This window comes from Plenodomus lingam, assembly GCF_022343315.1.
Source record: "Plenodomus lingam strain CAN1 chromosome Unknown contig_14, whole genome shotgun sequence".
NCBI classification, from domain to species: domain Eukaryota; kingdom Fungi; phylum Ascomycota; class Dothideomycetes; order Pleosporales; family Leptosphaeriaceae; genus Plenodomus; species Plenodomus lingam.
The window spans coordinates 1,482,457-1,503,231 of NW_027093932.1; the positions used below are offsets into that span (position 1 = coordinate 1,482,457).

The window sequence follows — 20,775 nt, forward strand, 5'->3', positions numbered from 1 at the left end:
ATGGCCAGTTTGTATGAGATGACGAGGATTGCTGTGCATGTACTACATGTGTGGGCACTACAACGATTTTTACAACATGAGTGGTATGAACTTATGACTTGGGAGGATGGTATTGGGCCTAGTGTACATTGCTCCGGCCTTTAGTATTCATCATCACTGCTATTTGGACTAGTGTGACACACAAGCTCACCATTCCACATCATGAAAGTGGTATTGGGCATGGATGGAGAAAACCATTTGGAGTAGGTTCGCAAGTAACATGCCTCTGGATTAATAGCCTTTGTTTACAGAGTGACCAACAATGCGATCATTGCAAAGGCTCTACTCTTTCCTCTCTCCTCCCACCGGCTTCGGCGAGAGTTCTTCGACGATATTATTAGGATCCTTCCATGCCAGCGCAACGTACTTTGTATGACTTCCCCTTGCAAAGACCTCGCCTTTGTTATTGCTGAAGTTTATGGATGTAAAAGCTAGTGTCTTGCCAACTAAGGTGGTATGTTAGGTATTGTATCACTATAAATAGAGAGAGAAAATGGCGCACAAAAGTTGGGAGAAATAGAAAAGGACCAGAGCTTACACTTGTCACACGTTACTTCTGCTTTGACCAAGTCACCGATTTTGCCACCCGAAGAGAGGTAGGTGACGTTTAGGTCTGTGGACACGCCGGTTGCGAAGAGACCGCGGGAAGCTACGGCTAGGGAGCCTCCGAGATCAACTAGAGGCTATTAGTGTTGTGTTAGAAGCCGGTTTAAGGTGGGAAATGATGAGGATATAAGGAAGGTTAGATGTACCCATGCTGGCTATTGTGCCGCCATGAAGGATGTTGAGACGGTTCTGTGTGAGAATTGAGTTTACGGACTAGGAATAGAGGGATGGAGATTAGAATGCATGACATACAGTGTGCTCCTTTTGTATATCGAGCTCGAACTTGACACGGCCTGGGACTGCGGAGGTCACGCGGAGCTATTGGGCGGATAGCGTTAGTCTTTGTTGGCCGAGTATATGGTGTTGTCGACAAAAGGCTACATACGCCATCCAGTAGCCTATATAAAAGCGGTTTGAATCAGTTCCAATTGCTCTCTGCCTGGGATGAGAGCAAAGTACCTTGGTTCCAGACCAGAGTTGGCTCGGAAGGACTCCCAGACCTGCGTTGTGATTAGCAGTCCAAATCTTTGTGGGATTGCTTTCTCAGATGACTTACAGAGCGCACGAATCTTGACGCAGGCATGGCGATTACTTGTTTGCTTGCCAATCTGGTCAAATGTGATGGTGTTGGGTTCTCACTCGGCACTTGCACATACACGTGCAGTCTCGGGCGCTAGTCCAGGGCGGGGCGGAAGCGGGGCCCTAGTCCCGCCCACTTGGCGCGTCATTGTACATTTCGCGACGAACGCTGCCTTCTTTCACCATACCGGGTACTTTTTGACTTTACCACGCTTCAACGTCGCAACACACCCGTTCTAGTCGGGCAAGGGACACCCTTTGAATATGATACTACGGAAGTAAAATCGTATACACCTCCCGTCCACATCATCCGCGATGTCGGTCTCGTCGTCAACGCAAGCGCTCGAGTACCTGGAGGGTCTGCCGCTGGCGACGCACAAGAAGCTCTATGAACAGCCTAGTACGGTGCTTGCGGTGTTTCGCTGCATGCTGCCGCATTTGGGTGAGTAAAGAACCTCTCGAAGAAGGGAATGGGCATGGCTGACAAAACAAAGCCAAGTCTATAGTCATGGCCCTGCTGTACATGCCCACCTCACTCCCTACCACCGACCTCGACGCCTGGTTTAAGTCCACCGCGCGCAAGGAGAAGGAACAGGCGCTCTTTATTCTCGATTGTCTGCACATAATTACGCAGCAGCGCAACGACGACGGCAAGACCTCTTCGTGGGCATTGACGCCAGGCTTCCAACGGAGCTTGCGCAATGCGCTTGAAGGTGCCGGCTCGCACTGTTCGTTTGGTGTGCCGGCGACTCGGGAGGAAAGTGGAGGCAAAAAAGTCAGCGTTGAGTTTCTGGACGAGTACTCGAGGGGGCAATGGGAAGGCATACTGTACTATCTTGTTAGCGGCGCTGCGGGACTGCGCAGCGACAGTATATCCAGGGCGGAAGTTGGGCCAGGGACCAAGAAGTTGTTGATGGAGGGCGATTTGGTGAGGGTTATACATGGGACTCCTAGAATAACAAAGGACGGATTCTCGTTTGTGCTGCAGGAGACGAATGCGCAGGTCTGGAGTCTGCTCATCGTCTACCTGAAGATGGTCCATGAGGTAAGGTTACCCGACCGCGTCTGTCCACGAGAATCCGTCTAGAATGACTGTGCTAATGTGAACCAGCTTGGAATGTCTGAAACAGAGGTCCTCTCTTTCCTCTTCATGCTGGGCTCTCTCGACCTTGGCCGCGACTACTCCATCTCAACACTCTCTGACACCCAACTGCAAATGCTCGACGACCTCTCCGCAATGGGCCTCGTATACCGCACCTCCAAAGACGCACGAACATTTTACCCCACCCGCCTGGCCACGACCCTAACCTCGGACTCGGGCAGCGCCATGTCTGCCTCAAGCAACGACATCGCCCAAGCCAACCAAGGCAACGCCGGCACCCTCGCCACCGCAAACAAAGGCTTCATCATCATCGAAACAAACTACAGACTCTACGCCTACACCAACAGCCTCATCCAAATTGCCATCCTCAGCCTCTTCACCAAACTCCAACACCGCTTCCCCAACCTCGTCTCCGGCAAACTAACAAAAGAAAGCGTGCACAAGGCCGTCTCGGCAGGCATCACCTCTGCCCAAATCATCTCCTACCTCTCCACCTACGCCCACCCGCAAATGCAAAAAAACGTCTCCTTCATCCCGCCCACGGTCATGGACCAGATCCGCCTCTGGGAATACGAGGGCGAGCGCGTCGAAGTCACGCCTGGGTTTTTGATGAAGGATTTTGGCTCTGATGCAGAGTATCGCGATGTCCTGGGCTATGCGGATGCGCTGGGTGTGCTCGTCTGGAGGCGCGATGAGCAGCGGTGCTTTTTTGTGAGCCAGATTGAGCAGATTACGGCGTATTTGAAGAAGAGGAAGGAGAATAGGGAGATGGGGAGGAGGTGAGGATGGTGGGGATTGTTTAGGGGAAGTGCTGTGGGGAATGGCATTGTTAGGGCGTTTGAGAGTCTGGAAAAGGTATATCATTATATACATCATCAAATCGGGCGTTGTGGTGGTGTGACTGGTTTTGCATATCAGTATTTCTCTTTTTCGTTTTGTTCTAGACACGGTGTTTTTTTTTACAGCTGGTCGATTTGCCATGTAGAGTATGAATCTAATTCGACATCTTTCCCCCATATCCATCTCCCTTTCCACGACTTCCACTTTTCCAAGATATACAATGTCCGAAATACCCAACACTTGCCCCATCTCCCCCCTCTTCAAAATTCAAACTCCCAGCAATTAAAAACAACGACACCAGAAATGCATTTTCCCTGGCCACCATCACCAGGATCACAAGACTTGCAAAAATCCACACTGACAGACAACGCATTATATACTCGCTACACTACTCCTCCCCCTTCCTCTCCCTCCAACAATCTACCCTGCGCATCAGGAAGGAGTACATTCTCCGGCCTATCATCGTCATCGTCCTCATCCTCCAACTCCCCTCCAACCGGCGCACCAGCGTCGGCCCGCACATCCAGCATCTCGATTTCCGCAGGCCGGGCCTCCGCCAGCTTCAACGCGTTAATTTTCGCCTTTGTAATTTCATACACATATTGGCCCAAGTGCTCGACGCCCTGCATGATACTTTCCTCGAGCTGAGGAGTGGGTGCGGCATCTGCGGTATCAATGGCGTTGGATTGATGCTCGGCAGTTGCAGTTGCAGATGCAGATGCAGATTCGTCGACCTCGGCAGTGACGATTTTCCTCTGGCAAGAGCCCCACATTTCGCCTTGGACGAGCGCCAATTGGTCTGGACGCTGTAGTAGGATGTCGAAGGCGGGTTTGAGCTCGAAGGCGGCTTCGAAGACGGTGCGGCGGCCGAGGATGTATAGGCCGAGGCGGGCGCGGGATAGGGCGACGGTGAGGCGGCGGAGGGAGCGGAGGTAGCCGATGGAGCGGGTGCGGACGAGGGAGAGGATGATGTCTGTGATGGTGTGTTAGTGGTATGTTAGGTGGAGGAAGGGGGAAAAACCAAGGGGCGATAGTGAAAAAAGGGGGAAGAAAAACACATACAATCGTTTTGCTCGCCCTGGTACTTGTCCACAGTCGCCACTATCCTCGGCCGCCCAAACAGCGGATTCTTACTACACCGCACCCCCAACACGTCGTTGATTAGGCTCTTCTGCCCGGCATACGTTGTCAGGATACTGATCTTGGCCGCGGGATAACCCAGCAGCCTCATGTACTGGAATAAGCTGACTGCGTACTCTGCCTCGCCAAGATTGACAATCCAGTGTGGCGTGGGCTGCTCCTCGCCCTTGCCCTTGTAGTCCTGCACATCAATGAACTGGTAGTCGTACTTGAGGCCCGGGTTTGCGAGTTGGAATTCCGGGTTGGATAACGTGGGAGGCAGGTTTGAGAGCGAGGGGTAGCGCCACTTGTAGAGTTGAGCGAGCGAGGGGCGGGCTCGACCTTGCTGGTCTAGCAGGATGGTTGGGACGCCGAGACGTACGAGGCGTTGGAATAAACTCTGTTCGAGGTTGGCGTACTGTCTGAATGCGAGGTTTTGGATCACAGGCGCGTTTTGCAGGTGGTCGCCACAGAGAACGATGCGTTGGAGGGGCAACTGGCCGTTTTGTGGGTTTTGCAGGGCGAGCGGGATAAAGGTTTCGATTTCGGTGATCTGGGCTGCTTCTTCCATAATAAGGTTGTCGTAGTGGAAGCCCAGGGATGCGATTTCTTGTCTGCGCATGGCGGCGTGTGTCGATGTCATGGCGATAATACGGGCTTCCTTGATGAGCAGGTAGTTTGCCTTGTCCCTAGGGTTGCGCAGGATTTCAAACGGCCGGATGTCCTCGAGCTCGGTGAAGATCTTCTCCACATGGCGGTAGCAGCCCTGTGCGATTTCGAGAATCTGCTCGCGGTCTGCGGCTTGTGGGAAGAGGGGCTGCGGGGCCGTGGAAAAGTAGTCGTGAAAGGGGAATTCAGAGATGATTTGGTCGACGCTGGTGTCTGGAGAGGTCACGCTTTCCCAGTACTGTGCCCATGCGGGCTTCACGTAGACGAGGTTGAAGTAGTCGGCTGTCTCGCAGGAACTACCATGAGCACCTGGTGCACCAAAGTTCTTCGCAAGACGATCCACTTCAGACAGATAGTAGTTTCCTCTTTCGAGAAACGACTCCACTCTGCCATGCTTACTGTAACTCGCATCTGTTTCGAGGTCCTCTTCACCATGACCCAGACGGAGGAGGTGGCGCTCATCGATATCCAGCGCCACAATCTTCTGGAACAGCTGATTCAGCGCCTGGTTGCTGTGCGCCACAAGCAACGTCCGCTGATCCGGAAAGTTGTGGTATATATTGGATATAATCTGGGTCGCCACGTCCGTCTTTCCGGTACCCGGAGGCCCGAGCACGACCGTCAAACCAGGCTGGGTTCCAGATGTAATGGCCTCGACCTGAGCTGGGGTGAATCTGACTGCATTCACCTTGGGTGCGTCGGCAGGGTAGGGTCCCATGTTCGGGGGCTTGTAGGTAGACACTTGCAGCACTTCATGCAGAGGTTGTGCCACCTCGACTTGATCACGACGCCGCTTCTTCGACGGCTTTGCAGGAGCAATCTCTGGCTCAGCAGCTGCAGGGTAATGCAGCACGTATGGAGGACCAAAAGGTGCTTGTGCATCGTCCAGGGGTTCAATGGATTTGCCAGGTAGGGATTCGATCAGGTGCTCCCAGTTCAAAAAGGTATCACGGAAGTCGATCGAGTTCAGTCGATTGGGAAGGCGCTTGTAGGTTGCAGAGGCAGGGTCGCCATATCCGAGAAAGACCTCTTGCAGCCATGAGGGTGCAGGTATGTCCGAAAGGGTGAGTCGTCTGATGGACTCCAGGATCGGCAGGAAGTTGTTTTCCCGGCCCTTCCGGCGGACGACAAGGTTGATGTGCTCGTAGATGTTGGGGCGACCTTCGGCAGTTCGAACCATGTCGGTCTTGTATTGCTTTGCGTCGATGTTGACGATGAGCCGTCGTTGACGTACGCGGGGCCCAAAGCCATCATTGTTGCGTGTCTGATCGCGAAGTGGTCGCCCGTTCTCGTCTTGGATTTGAATCACCCGAGCACATCTCAAGCTGTGTAGTCCAAGTTGTTCTCCGGCGTTGGGTTCATGGTGACTCCCGTTCCGCATGGGCACATCCTCGTTGCCCTCGACTGCAAGCAGGAACACGACATCATCGGGCCTAAGCTGCTCCCACTCTCTTCGTACTGGAAACTGAAGACGGCTAACATCGAGCATAATTTCTGCTCGAACATAGGCTGGATGGTCTTCGCCCACTTTTGAAGGGGCCACATCAACTACTGCGGGTCTCATGATCTGAAGCGCCATCTTGGAAACACCCCCAAATCTCACATTGGCACCCTTGCCTTGCGGCTTCATACGCTTGACGACATCCTCCATGTCCTTTCGAATCCCATAGAAAGCTTCAGCCCGGTACAAGATGAAAGATCTCCATAAGAAGTCGCCCATGGTCAGGTACTGGAGGTTGAGTTTTGGTATAGCCAGCGGTCTTGAGCCGTTGTAAGACTCATTTCGCAGGAATGTCTCCTCGTACAGAATCTTTTCTGTCGGTAACGCGGGCATGTCACGTACAATGTCTTTGAACATTGGCCTTCGTTCGACCAGCGCGATGAGAGCCTCCATGTAGAATGCGCGGTCTCGCACAAGGTAAGTCGAGCTTGGATACTCGGTTCGAAGACCCATGAGCGAGCACAGCTCCACAAGCTCGGTGTCGTTCAGTGCTCGCAGATGGCCATCCAACTCTTCCCTGTTTCCAATGCTCCCATAGTTGGCAAGTGCCATCAACTGCAGTTTTTCTTGATACGTCGCATAGCCTATCCGTTGTAGTCTTGCCAACGTGTCATAATGCTGCTGGTCGTATTCCAACTTGGTGTATTGCCTTCCAGTCTGGTCCTCGATGGGGAAGTTTGTGTAGTGGTTCAATAAATCATGCAGATCGCGGAAGAGACCATTGTCTTCGTCCGTGTACATGGGTGACAGACAAATCGCAGGCAACAAGTTCAAGTCCCGTAACAGCGCATTGACATACCTTCTCGTAGGCAGCTGGCTCTGTAAATCTGTCAACAGCTCCATGAAGCGCTCGCAATAGGCCAGATTGTCTGTCATTTCTTGCTTGGTGTTGCTGTTGTATAGGCGGTCGATAAAGTCCAGCAGCAGTGTATACAGCCATGAGCGCTCAAACCGCAGCTTCGCCTTCAGCGCATCATCTCCAGCATCGAAGCGTTTTGACGTGGCTCTCCACGCCTTGCGCAACATCTGGTGTTCCTCGAACTGCTTCTCCCGCACAGCTTCCGAGTGGAGGTTCTGCCATATCGATATGCCCACCAGTGGCGCGCATTCTTTGCGTACGAGACCGCTGTCTAGTGACTGGAAGGCGCCAATGACGAAGGAGATGAGCTGTGTTCGGATCTTGCTTGGCTGTGAAGGGTCTACCGTCATGGACAGGATGCGACGAAAGAAGGACGAGAATTCGGCAGGTTTGCTTGCAAAGTGTTCTTCGATATGTCAGCCTCTGCCTCGTGTGTGATCAAATAGTATCTCGTTGCACTCACCCCAGCAAGCCAAGCCCTCTCTCCTCTTGACATTGACCATGAGCGCCAGAAGCAAATGGTGGTAGTTTGACGCATCCTCTGTAAACCCTGGCCATAGGTACCTCTCCAGCAACTGTAGATTCTCCAGCATGAGTAGCGACGAGTACGCAAACTCGCCATTCTCCAGCTCGTCCCACAGCTCTTTCTTCACCACCTCGGGCCGTACTTTGGGCGGCTTCTTTGCACCCAGCCAGTGCTTCCTTGCCACCTGCGCAAAGTGGTTCTCGCCATGTAAATCTGCAACGGTTGGACGGGCATGCTGAATCGCAATCGCATCGCTGGTCGCATGCGCCGACGACGCGCTCACCGGGCCAGTAGGCTTGATATCTTCCATTTTCCGGAGCCGCTTTTTTTTTCCCCTCCCTCTTATAAGTCCGATGGTAGTATTTCGGCGGCGCACGTCAATCCCCCTGCGCGCATTGTTCGTCCTTTTTGGTGTTTCCAGAATCTGGACGGGTGTTCAAAAGCGCAGACGCGCCAAGAGATTCTAACAGTTGGAGGTCGCGCGTAACGGGAAAGGGACGCTTGCCGCGCGCAAAAAGACTCTCAAGAGGAGCCGGGCCCGCTGCGGCGGCAAGTGCCGTCACCTTCTCGCAACCCCAACCTCACCTCGCCGAACCAGCACCCACGTCACGTCTATTAGCAGCGCACCACGCCAGACGGCCACCAACATACCCACATAGACACGCACACACGCAATGGCTTCAGCTCAGGACGCCGCGGTGAGGCACCAGGCTGTTGTGCCGGACAAGGTTCCTACGGGAGAGTATCCTGTGAGTCCAAATTGCGGATCTTGAGTCTGGAGCAATGCACCGGCTAACACACCTGACAGCTCATTGACAATGACCCGTACGCCCTCACGAGAACCCCGCGATGCGCCCATTTGGCAGAGTGACTAACGTAGACGAAGACACATTTCCCGCGTCTTGCGGTATACCCGCCCATCCGACTGGCTCCAAGGCGCCGCTCTAGGAGCCATGAGTCCCGGTCTGATGCTGTATTGGGAACGAATCTCGCCCTCGTTTGTCGGAAAGGGTGGGTTTGCACCCATTATGCGATTGACTGGTGCTGTGGGTGTGACGGGGTGCTTCATCTTTGCGTACACCAGGTCGGCAAGTAAGTTATACCTGCATCTCAAACTCCCCCTTCCACTCTTGCCGTCTGCCTTTGAAATACATGGTGGGGGCTGAGCGATGCTGATGCCACGGCAGTGCGATTCTACGGCGCCCGCGAGAACCGCCGCGAAGTGGAGATGGACATGCGGGAGATGGTTGACAAGGTCAAGAGGGGTGAGCCGCTGTATGGCACCACCGAGATGACGGATTATATGCAGGGTGTTGCGCACAGGAATTCGCGGTACGCGGCGACATTCTCACATATCATCCCTTGGCCCAACCTAGTCCATCACCCCCACCATGGCGTAGACACCGCCAAGTACTACAGGCAGGCCGAGTTGGAATTGGAGCAGGAGAGGAACGGACGGTAAACAGCAAACTACTGGAAAAGGAATGGATGGCACAGGACAGGATGAGGAGATTTCTTTGCGTTAGACTATGGCAAGGCGTGTATTTAAGTCTCCCAAGAAACAGAGGACAAGGAGACGAATGCAGATGCACTACAAGTTTCCCTTCCCCTTAATCTACCCCGAAGCCAAACTCGCCAAAACCTTCTCCCTCCCAAACTCCTCCATCTTAAACCTACTAATCCAATCATCCCGATTCAAATAAGCCCCACAAATCCGCCTCTTCCCCGTAAACGCACTCCGTCCATGCAACACCCGCCAATTATCGAAAATCAACACCCGCCCCGGCGTCAATTGCTCCCAATACTCATTCTCCTTCTTCTTAAGCAGCGCGTCGAATTTGCGCGCTGCGTCGTACCACTTGCCGACCGTGTCAATCGGGAGCCCGATCCCAGCCCGATCTGCCGTGTTCCAGCGGACGCGGAGTAATTCGCCCGTGGTGGGGTCGTGTTCGAGGACGGGGAAGCCGCGGTAGGGTTGAATGCTGATGCCCTCATTCCCCGAGGCGTGAGCGTGTATATTCACGGTAGCGAGAACATGGTAGGCTTCTGGGTCCTGTTGTTTGAGGTCGGCGGCGACTTTGAAGCCGTCGACGAGGAGGGAGGCACCGCCTGAGCCGTCGGTGTGGGAGAGCAGGTGGAATGCCTGGAGGCCGGCTGGGTCGGAGAAGTAGGTGGTGTCTGTGTGGGCTTCGAGGGCGATGTTGGTGTAGGCTGTATCCTTGGAGGCAAGGTCAGCGGTGAAGTCGTAGAAGCCGCCGTAGTGGGTTTCGCGGATGAAGGCGATGCGGCGGAGGAGCTGTTCGGTGGGATCCGGGGTGTCGAAGGGGGTGTTGTCGACGTAGCAGAAGCCGTATTGGCGGATGTTTTTTAGAATGGGCTGGATGGATTCGGAGGGGTTGTTGCTGACGTTGGGAGGAGATGCGGCGATGGAAGCATCCCAGAGGGAAAGATTGATGAGACCTTGACGGATGTCTGCTTTGATATCTGCGGGCAGGGCTGCTCCGTTGAGCATGGACACTGGGCATTCGCTCTTGTGGCCATCGCTGAATTCAATGTGCACTTTACCATCCTTGATCGTTACCTCTGTAATCTCAATGTCCTGTGGTATGGAAAACGTGTCTAGAAGCCGCTGCCTGGTAGCCTCGTGCACACAACTACTGCATTGACAGTTGTCTCTCAGCCAGATATTGGGAATCGGCTTATCCCTAACGAACACTCTTTTCTTCTCGATCCTGACGGCACCCGGGTCATGAAAGCACATCAGTTTTCCCCGTATTATATACGGTCCCTGGACCGTCCATGGAGGACTGCGACGCTTGGCGTGGATGTTCTTGAGTTCCCTTTCAATCCTTTTCAACTCTTTGGCCCCAGCTACGAGTTTATTGAAGTTCTTCGGGATAATACTTTTTGTCGAAGTTTTAGAGCCTTGGGTAGATTTTTCTTCGGCTGCTGTAGCTTCTTGTGGATGCACATCATCGCTTGTTGCTGGTGTGGAGGATGTGTTCCGTCGTAGTTGAGTCTGATCAACGTTTAGATACAAATAACCCTATATGGTGATCCAACCTACTTGATGAATCGACAAAGGTAATGCTGAGATGTTTTTCGTAGAGCGCAAGTTGTGACTGAGACTGCATGAAGTGAGCGATTGTCCTGTGAGTGTGCAGTAGAATATCTCGTGACATACAATTGACTTCGGTTATAAAAAACCGCACGTCGCGCGGCCGAAGACATATCTTGTAGTTGAAAATATGTATGTGTATTCAGTCACACAAATTGGTATGCATAGACGTGCGTCATTCAATGTGCAATTCAGTGATGAGGAGGGTTGTACCGTTGTATGCAACGTCAAAATGTTCGGAGATCGTCGTCGAAAGACCCAACGCCTCGGTTCGTGATACCGGTACCAGGACCGGTAACGCCAGGGCGTGGTTGACACGGATAGCATCTTCGGGCACATCAACCCGCAACACGAAACCGCTCCATCTCCAAAAAAGAATTTATTGTAATCACAACGCTAGATTGGAACGCAGCATGTAGCTTTAATGGCCACGAACCATCCTTGCAGAGCGTGCATTTCTTCCAGGCATGTAGTTTGTGGTGTGCAAATGCCTGATATTGCTGACCACTGGTTGTTACAAGGCCTGGTGTGGCCAAAGGTTGATTTGGCATTGTATGATCTCAAGGGCGACTGTGGGCTGGGGTCTCGGCTGACTAGTGCCCAAGTTTTCAGGATTATAAACCATCTAAATTCTAAAAATCCTATTCAATGCTTCGAAAGTGAACTAGACTGGCACCATGGCCTAATGGTAAGGCGTTGCTTTCCGGTGGCAAAGATTGAGGGTTCGAGTCCCTCTGGTGTCGATTTTTGGTTTTATTGACTTATTCTGCTGTTTCGTTTGTTCTTTTTTTGCCATTTCTCCCTTACTTTTTAGTATAAGCAGTAGGTAGGCACTCGGCAGGAAAGCATTTAGCACAGCCATAGCACGCAGTAGATTTTATCTTAAATACTATAAAGAATACAATAGTCTAATCTCGGGACGATTATAAGCTTTGAGAAAGATTCTTTGATTGCACATAACTATTTCCAGCGCTGTCTAGTATCTCTTGACAAGTTGAGGGTGGGTACCTGTGGTGGACTAAATTAACGAGCCCCCTCCTGTCATTACATAGCTTCATTTTCTTTGCGACATGTATCTTCTGAGATCTTGCGGGCTTATGTTACCTCCTCGTCTCTATATAGTGGGACCAGTCTATCACGTTCTCATCTTGGTGATATCGCCTAGTTCAAGCAGAAGGTGATACTTGTCGCTGTATTACGGAGTGATGAAGATGGTATTAGAGAGGCAAGTAACAAATGAATTCGGAGCAAGCATCAGCATCAAGTATCTGTTACTAAGTATAAAGGAAACTGTCCTACACTATAAATCCAAGTTGCAAGACGAACGCGACAGACGCGCGACGTGCCAAGACTCGGAGATAAGTGGCGCCGGCGGTCATGGTGGACCTTCACTTTCGTAATCCATAGCTGCCTCCACCGCAGCTCCACACTGCCGCCGTTCAACCACGGCCATCCACACCCAGAACACGATCGTCAAATACCATCACTTCATTGAAACCCTCCAAAAGGTAGTCGCCATCCCGAACAAGGTAGCTCGCCTCACATCGCCACCATGTCAACACTCGAAGATCTCGACGACCTTGAGCGCCACGAGAAGGAGGAGAAGAAGGATGAAGACAAGAAAGACGATGGCAAGGACGGCAAGAAGGCCGACGGTGATGCGGAGATGAAGGATGCGGAGCCAGAGGAGGAACAGCTCGACGAGGAGATCCTCAACTCAAGTACACGCGACATCATCGCGCGGCGGCGGTTACTGGAGAATGACATGCGCATCATGAAGAGCGAATACCAGCGTCTCACGCATGAGAAAGCATCGATGAATGAGAAGATCAAGGATAACCTTGAGAAGATTGAGAACAATCGGTATGGCTAATTCTCACTGTCGGATACAGGTGGGGTACCTTCTGTCATCCAAGGCTAACATACCATCAGACAACTACCGTACCTTGTCGGCAACGTCGTCGAGATTCTTGATCTGGACGTATCAGCGGAGGCAGCGGAGGAAGGTGCAAACATTGATCTCGATGCCACCCGCGTAGGCAAGTCTGCAGTCATCAAGACATCGACGAGGCAAACCATCTTCCTGCCCCTCATTGGCTTGGTAGACCACGAGAAGCTCAAGCCTGGCGATCTCATCGGCGTAAATAAGGATTCATATCTAGTCCTGGACACACTACCTGCAGAATACGACAGCAGAGTCAAGGCCATGGAGGTTGATGAGAAGCCAACGGAGAAGTATACTGATGTTGGCGGTCTCGACAAGCAAATTGAGGAGCTAGTCGAGGCTGTTGTATGGCCGATGAAGGAGGCGGAGCGATTCAAGAAGATCGGCATCAAAGCACCAAAGGGTACGTACGTGACTCGACTGCCCGACAACTATCTCTAACTCACTACAGGTGCTCTCATGTACGGCCCTCCTGGTACCGGCAAGACGCTTTTGGCACGAGCCTGCGCTGCACAGACCGACGCCACCTTCCTCAAGCTCGCCGGACCACAACTCGTACAAATGTTCATTGGTGATGGCGCGAAGCTCGTGCGTGACTGCTTCGCCCTAGCAAAGGAAAAGGCACCCTCGATCATCTTCATTGACGAACTCGACGCCGTCGGCACCAAGCGATTCGACTCTGAAAAGTCTGGTGACAGGGAAGTGCAACGAACCATGTTGGAACTTCTCAACCAGCTCGACGGTTTTGCGTCTGATGACCGGGTCAAGGTGCTCGCAGCGACGAATCGGGTAGATGTCCTAGATCCTGCCCTGCTCCGTTCCGGTCGTTTGGACAGGAAGATTGAATTCCCGTTGCCCAACGAGGAGGCTCGGGCACAGATTATGCGCATCCACTCACGGAAAATGACAGTGGACGAGGGTGTGAACTGGCAAGAGTTGGCTCGCAGTACGGATGAGTTTGGTGGTGCGCAGTTGAAGGCTGTATGTGTTGAGGCTGGCATGATTGCTCTGCGAACGGGTCACCAAAAGATTAGCCACGAGCACTACGTGGATGCCATTTCTGAGGTGCAGGCGAAGAAGAAGGACACGGTCAACTTCTACGCATAGATATGGGTGTCCAGAGCTGTGGGCGGTCGCTTGTATGCGCGCCCCTGCATGCCACGCTTGTATTACTTCCTACTTGGGGTTTTTCGGCAGTACAGACCATGAGAATGAAAAACGACATGAGCTATATAACTTGACGACTTTTTGTTTTTCCACACGCTGCATGATTAGCTGTAGTCAACATTTGCCTGAGCTTGTGTTTTGATTGCAACCAAGGTACGGTCCATAAGCCTTGCGACCCAAATCATCTGACTCGGCAAGTCTGCTAGCAGCGTAGGCCACCAGCCGTGACATATGCCGAGCTCACTCAAGCCATAGGTGTTTCATAGCCAGCCAGACAACAGGACGAGTGTTTGGTACAAGGGATCTCACCTGTAACATGTACCGAGCGCTATCACCCCATCCGATGCGCCTTGTATCTATGTCCTCTTGCATTGTCATCACTTAGTTTAGCACGCGTGCCCAAGACGCCTTCTGATTGGTCCGATGCAACAACAGACGACCATCGCTCTTCGTCGCTCAACACCACGCAAACCCCCAAACCCCCAACCCACGCGCAACCACAATTCACACTGATAGGTCGGCGTCTCTTTACTTCTCCCTCCAGATTCCACGCCCGTTCGCAGAAAAAGGTCTGGAGAAGGTTTCGGTCCTACCTACTTGGACCCTGCATGGGCATGTCTGCGAGGCGGCTGTTGATCGAGGGGCAGGTATGGTAGGCTAAACAGTTAGGGAAGAGGGGGGAATTGTGTACACAAGCCCCTCGGCGAAAGCTACGTTCTTGCATGCCGTTTTCAGATCGTCGAGGACATGTGCTGTGTTCTATTGGCTATCGTAGTCTCGTGGGATTGGACCGACGAGAAGCTTTGTGTACCGTGTCTGTTCCGTTCGTTTACCAGTGTAGTGCCATCATGTGTGCCTGCGTGGTGACGAAAGCGAAGTAGGAATCACTCATTGGGGTTCTCGGAAGCATTTCTTATAGCCCCTCCATCATGTTTGTGTATACCCCTCGTTTTCCCCTCTGCTTTTACTCCTTCTTGTCGTCTTGTTCATTGAAAGAGAAAAAAGAGTCAAGGTCGCAAATATGCTGGTTCTTTCAGGTTTCCTACCTCACGATCCTTTTCACCAGCTTACCATAGCTCTGTGCGTAATTGCATTGTTTCTTGCAGCCGTCTTTGTACTGGCGTTGAGACCAAAGGCAAAGGATCAGTCGCCAGGCACGGTCGAGGCCTATCTCAGGTTCATCTATGGGTGTTTCTTGAAGCCTCATACTGGCGACGGATCTGGAAGTCAGCAAGATGCTTTGGTAAGTGCGAGCCTGGCAAGGTGCTATTCGCGGTCGCTAAACCATCCAAAGGAGAGCTTCTACAAGGCACAAGCAGACGTTTACGATGCGACTCGACTCAGGCTCCTACGTGGCCGCGAGGATATGCTGGGTCTTGTATCTGCGCAGCTGAAGCACCGCGTCGAGGCCGGGCTGATCTCTCAACGTCCAGTCTGGGTTGATATCGGTGGAGGGACTGGTCACAATGTGGAGCAGATGGACGCCTACCTATCAGTCCCAGATTTCTTCCGCGCAGTCTATGTCGTGGACCTCTCCCCAAGTCTTTGCGAAATGGCTCGCAAGCGATTCACTCGTCTTGGATGGAAAAACGTCAAGGTCGTCTGCCAAGATGCCCGCGCCTTTCGCCTTCACGAACACGAGCCAGAAGCATTCGAACGCAAGCAGATTGTTTCCATGGGCCAAACAGTACTTGACCTGGATGAGAATGCAGATGCTGGTGGTGCCGAGCTGGTCACCATGAGCTATGCGCTGTCCATGATTCCAGAGTTCTACTCTGCGATTGATTCACTGGATAGTCTCATGAGCCCGAATGGCGTCATTGGCGTGGTAGACTTTTATGTCCAGAACCAGGTCGACTTCATGGGCAGAAACTATATGGGCGGCGCCATCGATCGTCACTGCATGTGGATCTCTAGGGTCTTCTGGCGAACGTGGTTCGAGATTGACCGCGTCAATCTTGAACCTGCACGTCGGGTACGATGTATGTCCTTGACTTCTTGCACTCCTACTAAACATCATAGGATTATCTGGAATACCGCTTTGGCACCATTCTTGGTATCAACGCTCGGAACAACTTCTTCGGCAGTGGCATAAAGCTTCCTTATTACATCTGGGTAGGCTGTTCGAAAAATCACGGCGCATCCACACAAAAGCTTGCCGAAATCGATGCAGCTGCCACTGAATCCCCGTACCTATCCGCTCTCGATCTCCAAACAGGTGCGAGTCAGACTGATGTCGAGTTGCATTCGAAGGCATACGAATCTGCCATTGTGAACCTCCAGTCTAGCCTACCGCTACCTGCGACATGGTACCAGAATCACCACTGGCGCATACACTACGACTCTTCCTTGCCTAAACATACCCGGTTCAACAACTCGTACATCTATGCATTTACATGGGAGGACGATGTAGCCGATATGCGGATATTGAAACCCACGGCCAGCGATGTCGTTTTGGCCATTGGTTCTGCAGGCGACAATATTCTAGCCTTTTGTCTCGAAAACTGCCGTCGCGTACATGCCGTCGATCTCAACCCCTCGCAAAACCATCTGCTTGAACTCAAAGTTGCAGCCTTCACGGCACTCGGCTACCAAGACGTCTGGAAGCTGTTTGGCGAAGGCAAGCATGCCGACTTCCACAATATCCTCATCCAGAAACTCAGTCCCCATCTTTCCAGTGAGGCGTTTCAGTTCTGGCTGCACAATGGGCCTTCGGTCTTTGCCTCACCATCCTCAAAGGGTCTGTATTACTCTGGTGGTTCAGGCAATGCGCTCTCCGCAGCTGTTTGGCTCTTCCGTCTCCTAGGCATGTCTGCCGACGTCAAGAAGCTATGTGCTGCACAAACGTTGAATGAACAGCGCGAGATTTGGCAGCGCAGCATAAAGACTGTGCTTCACTCCAAGATCCTCACCTGGGCCATTCTCGGCAACGAAAAGTGGCTGTGGAAAGCGCTCGGCGTCCCGCCCGCCCAACGCGCCGTCATCGAAGTCGACTTCAAGAAACAAGAAGACTATGACGAAGTCAAGTCTACCACACCGAAAAAGGACGCGGGTGAGGACTACATGGCGTTCCATGAAGAGCCTAGCGACGATGCGCTGAAGACCAATTCTGGAAATGCAATCTACGAGTACGTGCTCAACACGTTTGAGCCGGTCATCAACTCTACGCTCCTCTCCACTTCAAATCACTACTACCTCCTCTCTCTCCTCGGACATTACACACCGACATCACATCCCACATATCTATCTCCGAAATCACACATCAAGCTCAGCAAACCAAATGCGTTTAACGGGCTACGCATCCATACCGATGAGATCAGCGAGGTCATTGCAAGAATGCGCCCCGGCACACTGACCATCGTAGTTGTAATGGACAGCATGGACTGGTTCCCTCCCACAGGAACCCAAGCACTCAAACAGATCCGCGCGCTGAACCGCGCGTTGAAGATCAAGGGACGCGTCATGCTGCGGAGTGCGGGTGTAGAGCCATGGTACATCAAGGTGTTTGGCGAGAATGGGTTTGCCGTCAAGAGGGTCGCCGTCAGAGTACCGGGAAGTTGTATCGACAGGTGAGTTTGCTTGCGACTGCGTAGGTGTATAAGACTGGTTGCTAACAAGATACATAGAGTCAATATGTATGCGTCAACTTGGGTGTGTACGAAAGAGGTGGGTATTGCGTACGAAGAGGGGAAGTCGCATCGTAGGAAGTCGAGTCTGGCGGAGTTGGAGCTGGAGGCTCCGGCTATGCGGATCGATTAGGCTTACTGGCTGCGTGTGATGTTGGTTCGGAAGCGTGTGCATTGATGGCGTAGATGAGGGGGAGTATTTGCCAATATGATGGTTTTGCAAGACAAGTTGTTGTTGTCCAGTCTTTGGCATGACTTCCCAGCTCATCGCCACATCTTTCAAACTTGACAATATCTGTACCACGCATCTAACCCAGAACTAATTGGCCCCAGAATTAAAGAGCATGGCACGACACCCGTCAGTCTCGTTCACAGCCCTAGCCAGAACGACCACGATACCAGCGACCTCCCACACCCCTTCCACACCCCTACACCACGCAATCCTCCCCACCTCCCAGCTCCATCTCCTACAGCCATTTCCTACAACCAACCATTTTCCCATCCCTCCCTCCCTCCCTCCCGTAACCCCGTCTACCCCCAATCCACCCACCCCACACACGCCGAATAATTTGGTCCAAGCAATATCAAGCCTTTAGCCGAACAAACGCTTACGATATTACCCACGCAACTGCCGATATTACAACTGAACAAGGGTTGCTGCAATAAACCAACACGATATGAAAGTCCTGGTTTTGTTTCGGAGGGGTCGGCAGTTGGGGAGGGTGGTTTGGGTTGGGTGAGGAGAGCAAGAGGGGGTGTGGAAGGGGATTTGTAACACCTAAAAAGGACCCAGCTGTATACCAGGTCGTTTGACTTGTGAAATCTTTCTTCCAACATCCAAAATCCAACGCCTCTTCTATTATCTTCTCTCCTCTCCTCTCCTCTCCCCTCCCCTCCAAAACACCCTCACACCAACATCCTCCCCACCCCAAACCACCACAATGCATCTCCCCCTCCCCCTCCTCTCCCCCCTCCTCCTCGCCACCCTCACCCACGCAGTCCCCCAATTCGGCGGCTCCCAATCCTTCACCATGCTGCGCTTCGGCTGCGCCCAATCCGTCATCGACCGCATCGATCCGCTCGTGAATCCCGGGCAAGCACCCTCGCCACACATGCACCAGGTCGTTGGCGGGAATGCGTTTAATGTGAGCATGGAGACGGGGGATGTGGCGCAGCGGGCGAGTTGTACGAGTTGTGGGTACGCTGATGATGTGAGTTTTTGGATGTTATGGGGTGGAGGAGATGGCAGGGGGGTTGAAGGCGGTGCTAATGTGGTTGTGTAGTTGTCGAATTATTGGACTGCGAATGTGTATTTCAAGGCTAGGAACGGGACGTTTAAGCGTGTTCCTCAGGTCCCAAATAGGTATTTTTTTCCCCTACCCCTTTTTTCACGACAATGTGGAAGATCTTTAGTTTTTTGGGGGCAAGAACTCACAAAAGACGTGCGATAGAGAGCTCTTCAACGATAAATACACTGGCAAGACTACGGGAGGGTTTGTGGTGTATTATGTTTCTGGGGGGAAGAATCAGGTTACTGCGTTTAAACCTGTGGGTTTTGTTTCTTGTTCCTATTCCCATCAACGTCGCCGTCTCTCCTTGAACTGACTCCCCACTTCCCAGGGCTTCCGCATGCTCGTTGGCGACCCAAACAACCGCGTGAGCAAGAATCTAAAATCCCAAACCTGTTTCCGCTGCTACTCGGCGCCCAATTTCGGCGGTGACAATGCTGCGCCCTGCCAGGATGCTAAACTTGACACTGAGGGGTTTCCCACGAAGCCTTGTCCCGGGGGGATCAGGAGTAATATTCTTTATCCTACGTACGTACATTTTTTTTCCTGTGAATTTGCGAGGTTGGAGGGGGGTTGTTGTTACTTGAGGGAGGGGGGGATGTATGGGAGGATGGTATGATGACATGATGGTATGACATGGTGACTAACAATGAGTGAAATAATAGATGCTGGGACGGCAAGAATCTCGACTCGCCGGACCACAGGACGCATGTTGCGTATCCGAAGGATGGGCCTGCGCTGTTTAGCGGGACGGGGACGGGGGGAGCATGTCCGTCTACGCACCCGGTTAGGATTCCGCAATTGATGCTTGAGGTGCGTTTTTCTTTTCCATCATCTCCTTTGGGCCCTTTTATCTCGCCCTCTTTCTCTGCCTCCCTTCCCTCCTCCTCCTCCCCCTCCTCCCCCCTAACACCCCCCAGATCGTATGGGACACCACCTCCTTCAACTCCCCCGCCGACTGGCCCGCCGACGGCACCCAGCCCTTTGTCCTCAGCAACGGCGACCACACGGGCTACGGACAGCACGGCGACTACGTCTTCGGATGGCGGGACGACACATTGCAAAAGGCCATGGACGATGCAAAGGGCTGCATGGGAGCGAGTTGTGCGGCGCTGAAGACACAGGGGGTCGAGGTGGGAAATAAGTGTACAGTGAGCAGGAGGGTGGGGGAGGATAGTGAGGGGTGGATGAAGCAGTTGCCTGGGATAGTGATGTGAGGGGATGGGGACTCTTTTTCTCTCTTTTTCTCTCTCTCTCTCTCTCTGTGTGTGTATATGTGGGTAGGTGTGTGGGTGTGAGGATAAAGCTGTTTTACATTAAACTAAACTAAATCGTATCATTTCTATGATCCATAGTCACACATACAACACCCCTCATACCCAAAACCACCACAAACCCCCTCCCTCTCTGCATCCACATCTACTAGCCACCCACCCCATCACTCACCCTACCCTCCAACCCACGACAAACGCCCCAACATACCCTATCACTACCAGACCGCAGCCCAAACGGGATGTGCGATACACCCCCTCGGCCTGGTGGTCCAGGGGGTGCTCGATATAGAGAGTGTATATAAACTAGCTATCTTGTTAGAATGCAAATCATATATCTACTTTATACATAAAGCAGAGTAGAAAATACAAGCGCAGATAAGCGTACCCATTCGGCACCATCGACAGATAGCTTGCAACGCATACAGTCCACCGCATACAACCCACACAACGCATAACCCACCACCATGATGAACCTAAGCAAAGCATATCAAAAATAGCATGGCACAGCATCACAAG

The 20,775-nt window shown here is 52.4% G+C and overlaps 9 protein-coding genes across 9 annotated transcripts; 6 read left to right on the plus strand and 3 right to left on the minus strand.

The window, feature by feature from the left end:
* Positions 1-321: 321 nt before the first annotated feature.
* IAQ61_002599 (uncharacterized protein) lies at positions 322-1,228 on the minus strand (the record flags this gene model as incomplete). The annotated part of the gene is made up of 7 exons (XM_003834455.1): positions 322-485; positions 578-715; positions 792-834; positions 898-963; positions 1,031-1,043; positions 1,105-1,145; positions 1,202-1,228. 7 exons carry the CDS (start codon positions 1,226-1,228, stop codon positions 322-324), a joined length of 492 nt encoding a protein of 163 aa, XP_003834503.1.
* A 311-nt stretch (positions 1,229-1,539) lies between these two features.
* IAQ61_002600 (uncharacterized protein) lies at positions 1,540-3,109 on the plus strand (the record flags this gene model as incomplete). The annotated part of the gene is made up of 3 exons (XM_003834456.1): positions 1,540-1,666; positions 1,719-2,269; positions 2,336-3,109. The coding sequence occupies 3 exons, from the start codon at positions 1,540-1,542 to the stop codon at positions 3,107-3,109; spliced, it is 1,452 nt and encodes a 483-aa protein (XP_003834504.1).
* A 440-nt stretch (positions 3,110-3,549) lies between these two features.
* On the minus strand, positions 3,550-8,150 carry IAQ61_002601 (uncharacterized protein; the record flags this gene model as incomplete). The annotated part of the gene is made up of 3 exons (XM_003834457.2): positions 3,550-4,139; positions 4,229-7,720; positions 7,778-8,150. The coding sequence occupies 3 exons, from the start codon at positions 8,148-8,150 to the stop codon at positions 3,550-3,552; spliced, it is 4,455 nt and encodes a 1,484-aa protein (XP_003834505.2).
* Positions 8,151-8,514: 364 nt separating this feature from the next.
* Positions 8,515-9,302, plus strand: IAQ61_002602 (uncharacterized protein; the record flags this gene model as incomplete). Its single annotated transcript, XM_003834458.1, has 4 exons — positions 8,515-8,589; positions 8,649-8,665; positions 8,727-8,932; positions 9,028-9,302. 4 exons carry the CDS (start codon positions 8,515-8,517, stop codon positions 9,300-9,302), a joined length of 573 nt encoding a protein of 190 aa, XP_003834506.1.
* A 153-nt stretch (positions 9,303-9,455) lies between these two features.
* IAQ61_002603 (uncharacterized protein) lies at positions 9,456-11,071 on the minus strand (the record flags this gene model as incomplete). The annotated part of the gene is made up of 3 exons (XM_066095609.1): positions 9,456-10,859; positions 10,908-10,968; positions 11,025-11,071. 3 exons carry the CDS (start codon positions 11,069-11,071, stop codon positions 9,456-9,458), a joined length of 1,512 nt encoding a protein of 503 aa, XP_065954445.1.
* A 106-nt stretch (positions 11,072-11,177) lies between these two features.
* Positions 11,178-11,718, plus strand: IAQ61_002604 (uncharacterized protein; the record flags this gene model as incomplete). Its single annotated transcript, XM_066095610.1, has 2 exons — positions 11,178-11,252; positions 11,359-11,718. The coding sequence occupies 2 exons, from the start codon at positions 11,178-11,180 to the stop codon at positions 11,716-11,718; spliced, it is 435 nt and encodes a 144-aa protein (XP_065954446.1).
* A 591-nt stretch (positions 11,719-12,309) lies between these two features.
* RPT5 (26S proteasome regulatory subunit 6A) lies at positions 12,310-14,163 on the plus strand. The gene is made up of 3 exons (XM_003834460.2): positions 12,310-12,821; positions 12,891-13,306; positions 13,355-14,163. Exons 1-3 carry the CDS (start codon positions 12,511-12,513, stop codon positions 14,008-14,010), a joined length of 1,383 nt encoding a protein of 460 aa, XP_003834508.1. The 5' UTR covers positions 12,310-12,510; the 3' UTR covers positions 14,011-14,163.
* Positions 14,164-15,091: 928 nt separating this feature from the next.
* Positions 15,092-18,165, plus strand: IAQ61_002607 (uncharacterized protein; the record flags this gene model as incomplete). Its single annotated transcript, XM_003834461.2, has 4 exons — positions 15,092-15,313; positions 15,365-16,045; positions 16,093-17,639; positions 17,697-18,165. 4 exons carry the CDS (start codon positions 15,092-15,094, stop codon positions 17,827-17,829), a joined length of 2,583 nt encoding a protein of 860 aa, XP_003834509.1. The 3' UTR covers positions 17,830-18,165.
* Positions 18,166-18,637: 472 nt separating this feature from the next.
* IAQ61_002608 (uncharacterized protein) lies at positions 18,638-20,333 on the plus strand (the record flags this gene model as incomplete). The annotated part of the gene is made up of 6 exons (XM_066095611.1): positions 18,638-18,907; positions 18,980-19,059; positions 19,148-19,244; positions 19,317-19,513; positions 19,651-19,798; positions 19,906-20,333. 6 exons carry the CDS (start codon positions 18,638-18,640, stop codon positions 20,200-20,202), a joined length of 1,089 nt encoding a protein of 362 aa, XP_065954447.1. The 3' UTR covers positions 20,203-20,333.
* Positions 20,334-20,775: the final 442 nt, after the last annotated feature.

What these genes read in the sequence shown, in the direction of transcription:
- RPT5 (XM_003834460.2), top strand. Translation starts at nt 12,511, where the DNA reads ATGTCAACACTCGAAGATCTCGACGACCTTGAGCGCCACGAGAAGGAG. An exon ending in GAGAAGATTGAGAACAATCG is followed by an intron (nt 12,822 to 12,890) that starts GTATGGCTAATT and finishes ACATACCATCAG; the next exon opens with ACAACTACCGTACCTTGTCG. An exon ending in CGGCATCAAAGCACCAAAGG is followed by an intron (nt 13,307 to 13,354) that starts GTACGTACGTGA and finishes AACTCACTACAG; the next exon opens with GTGCTCTCATGTACGGCCCT.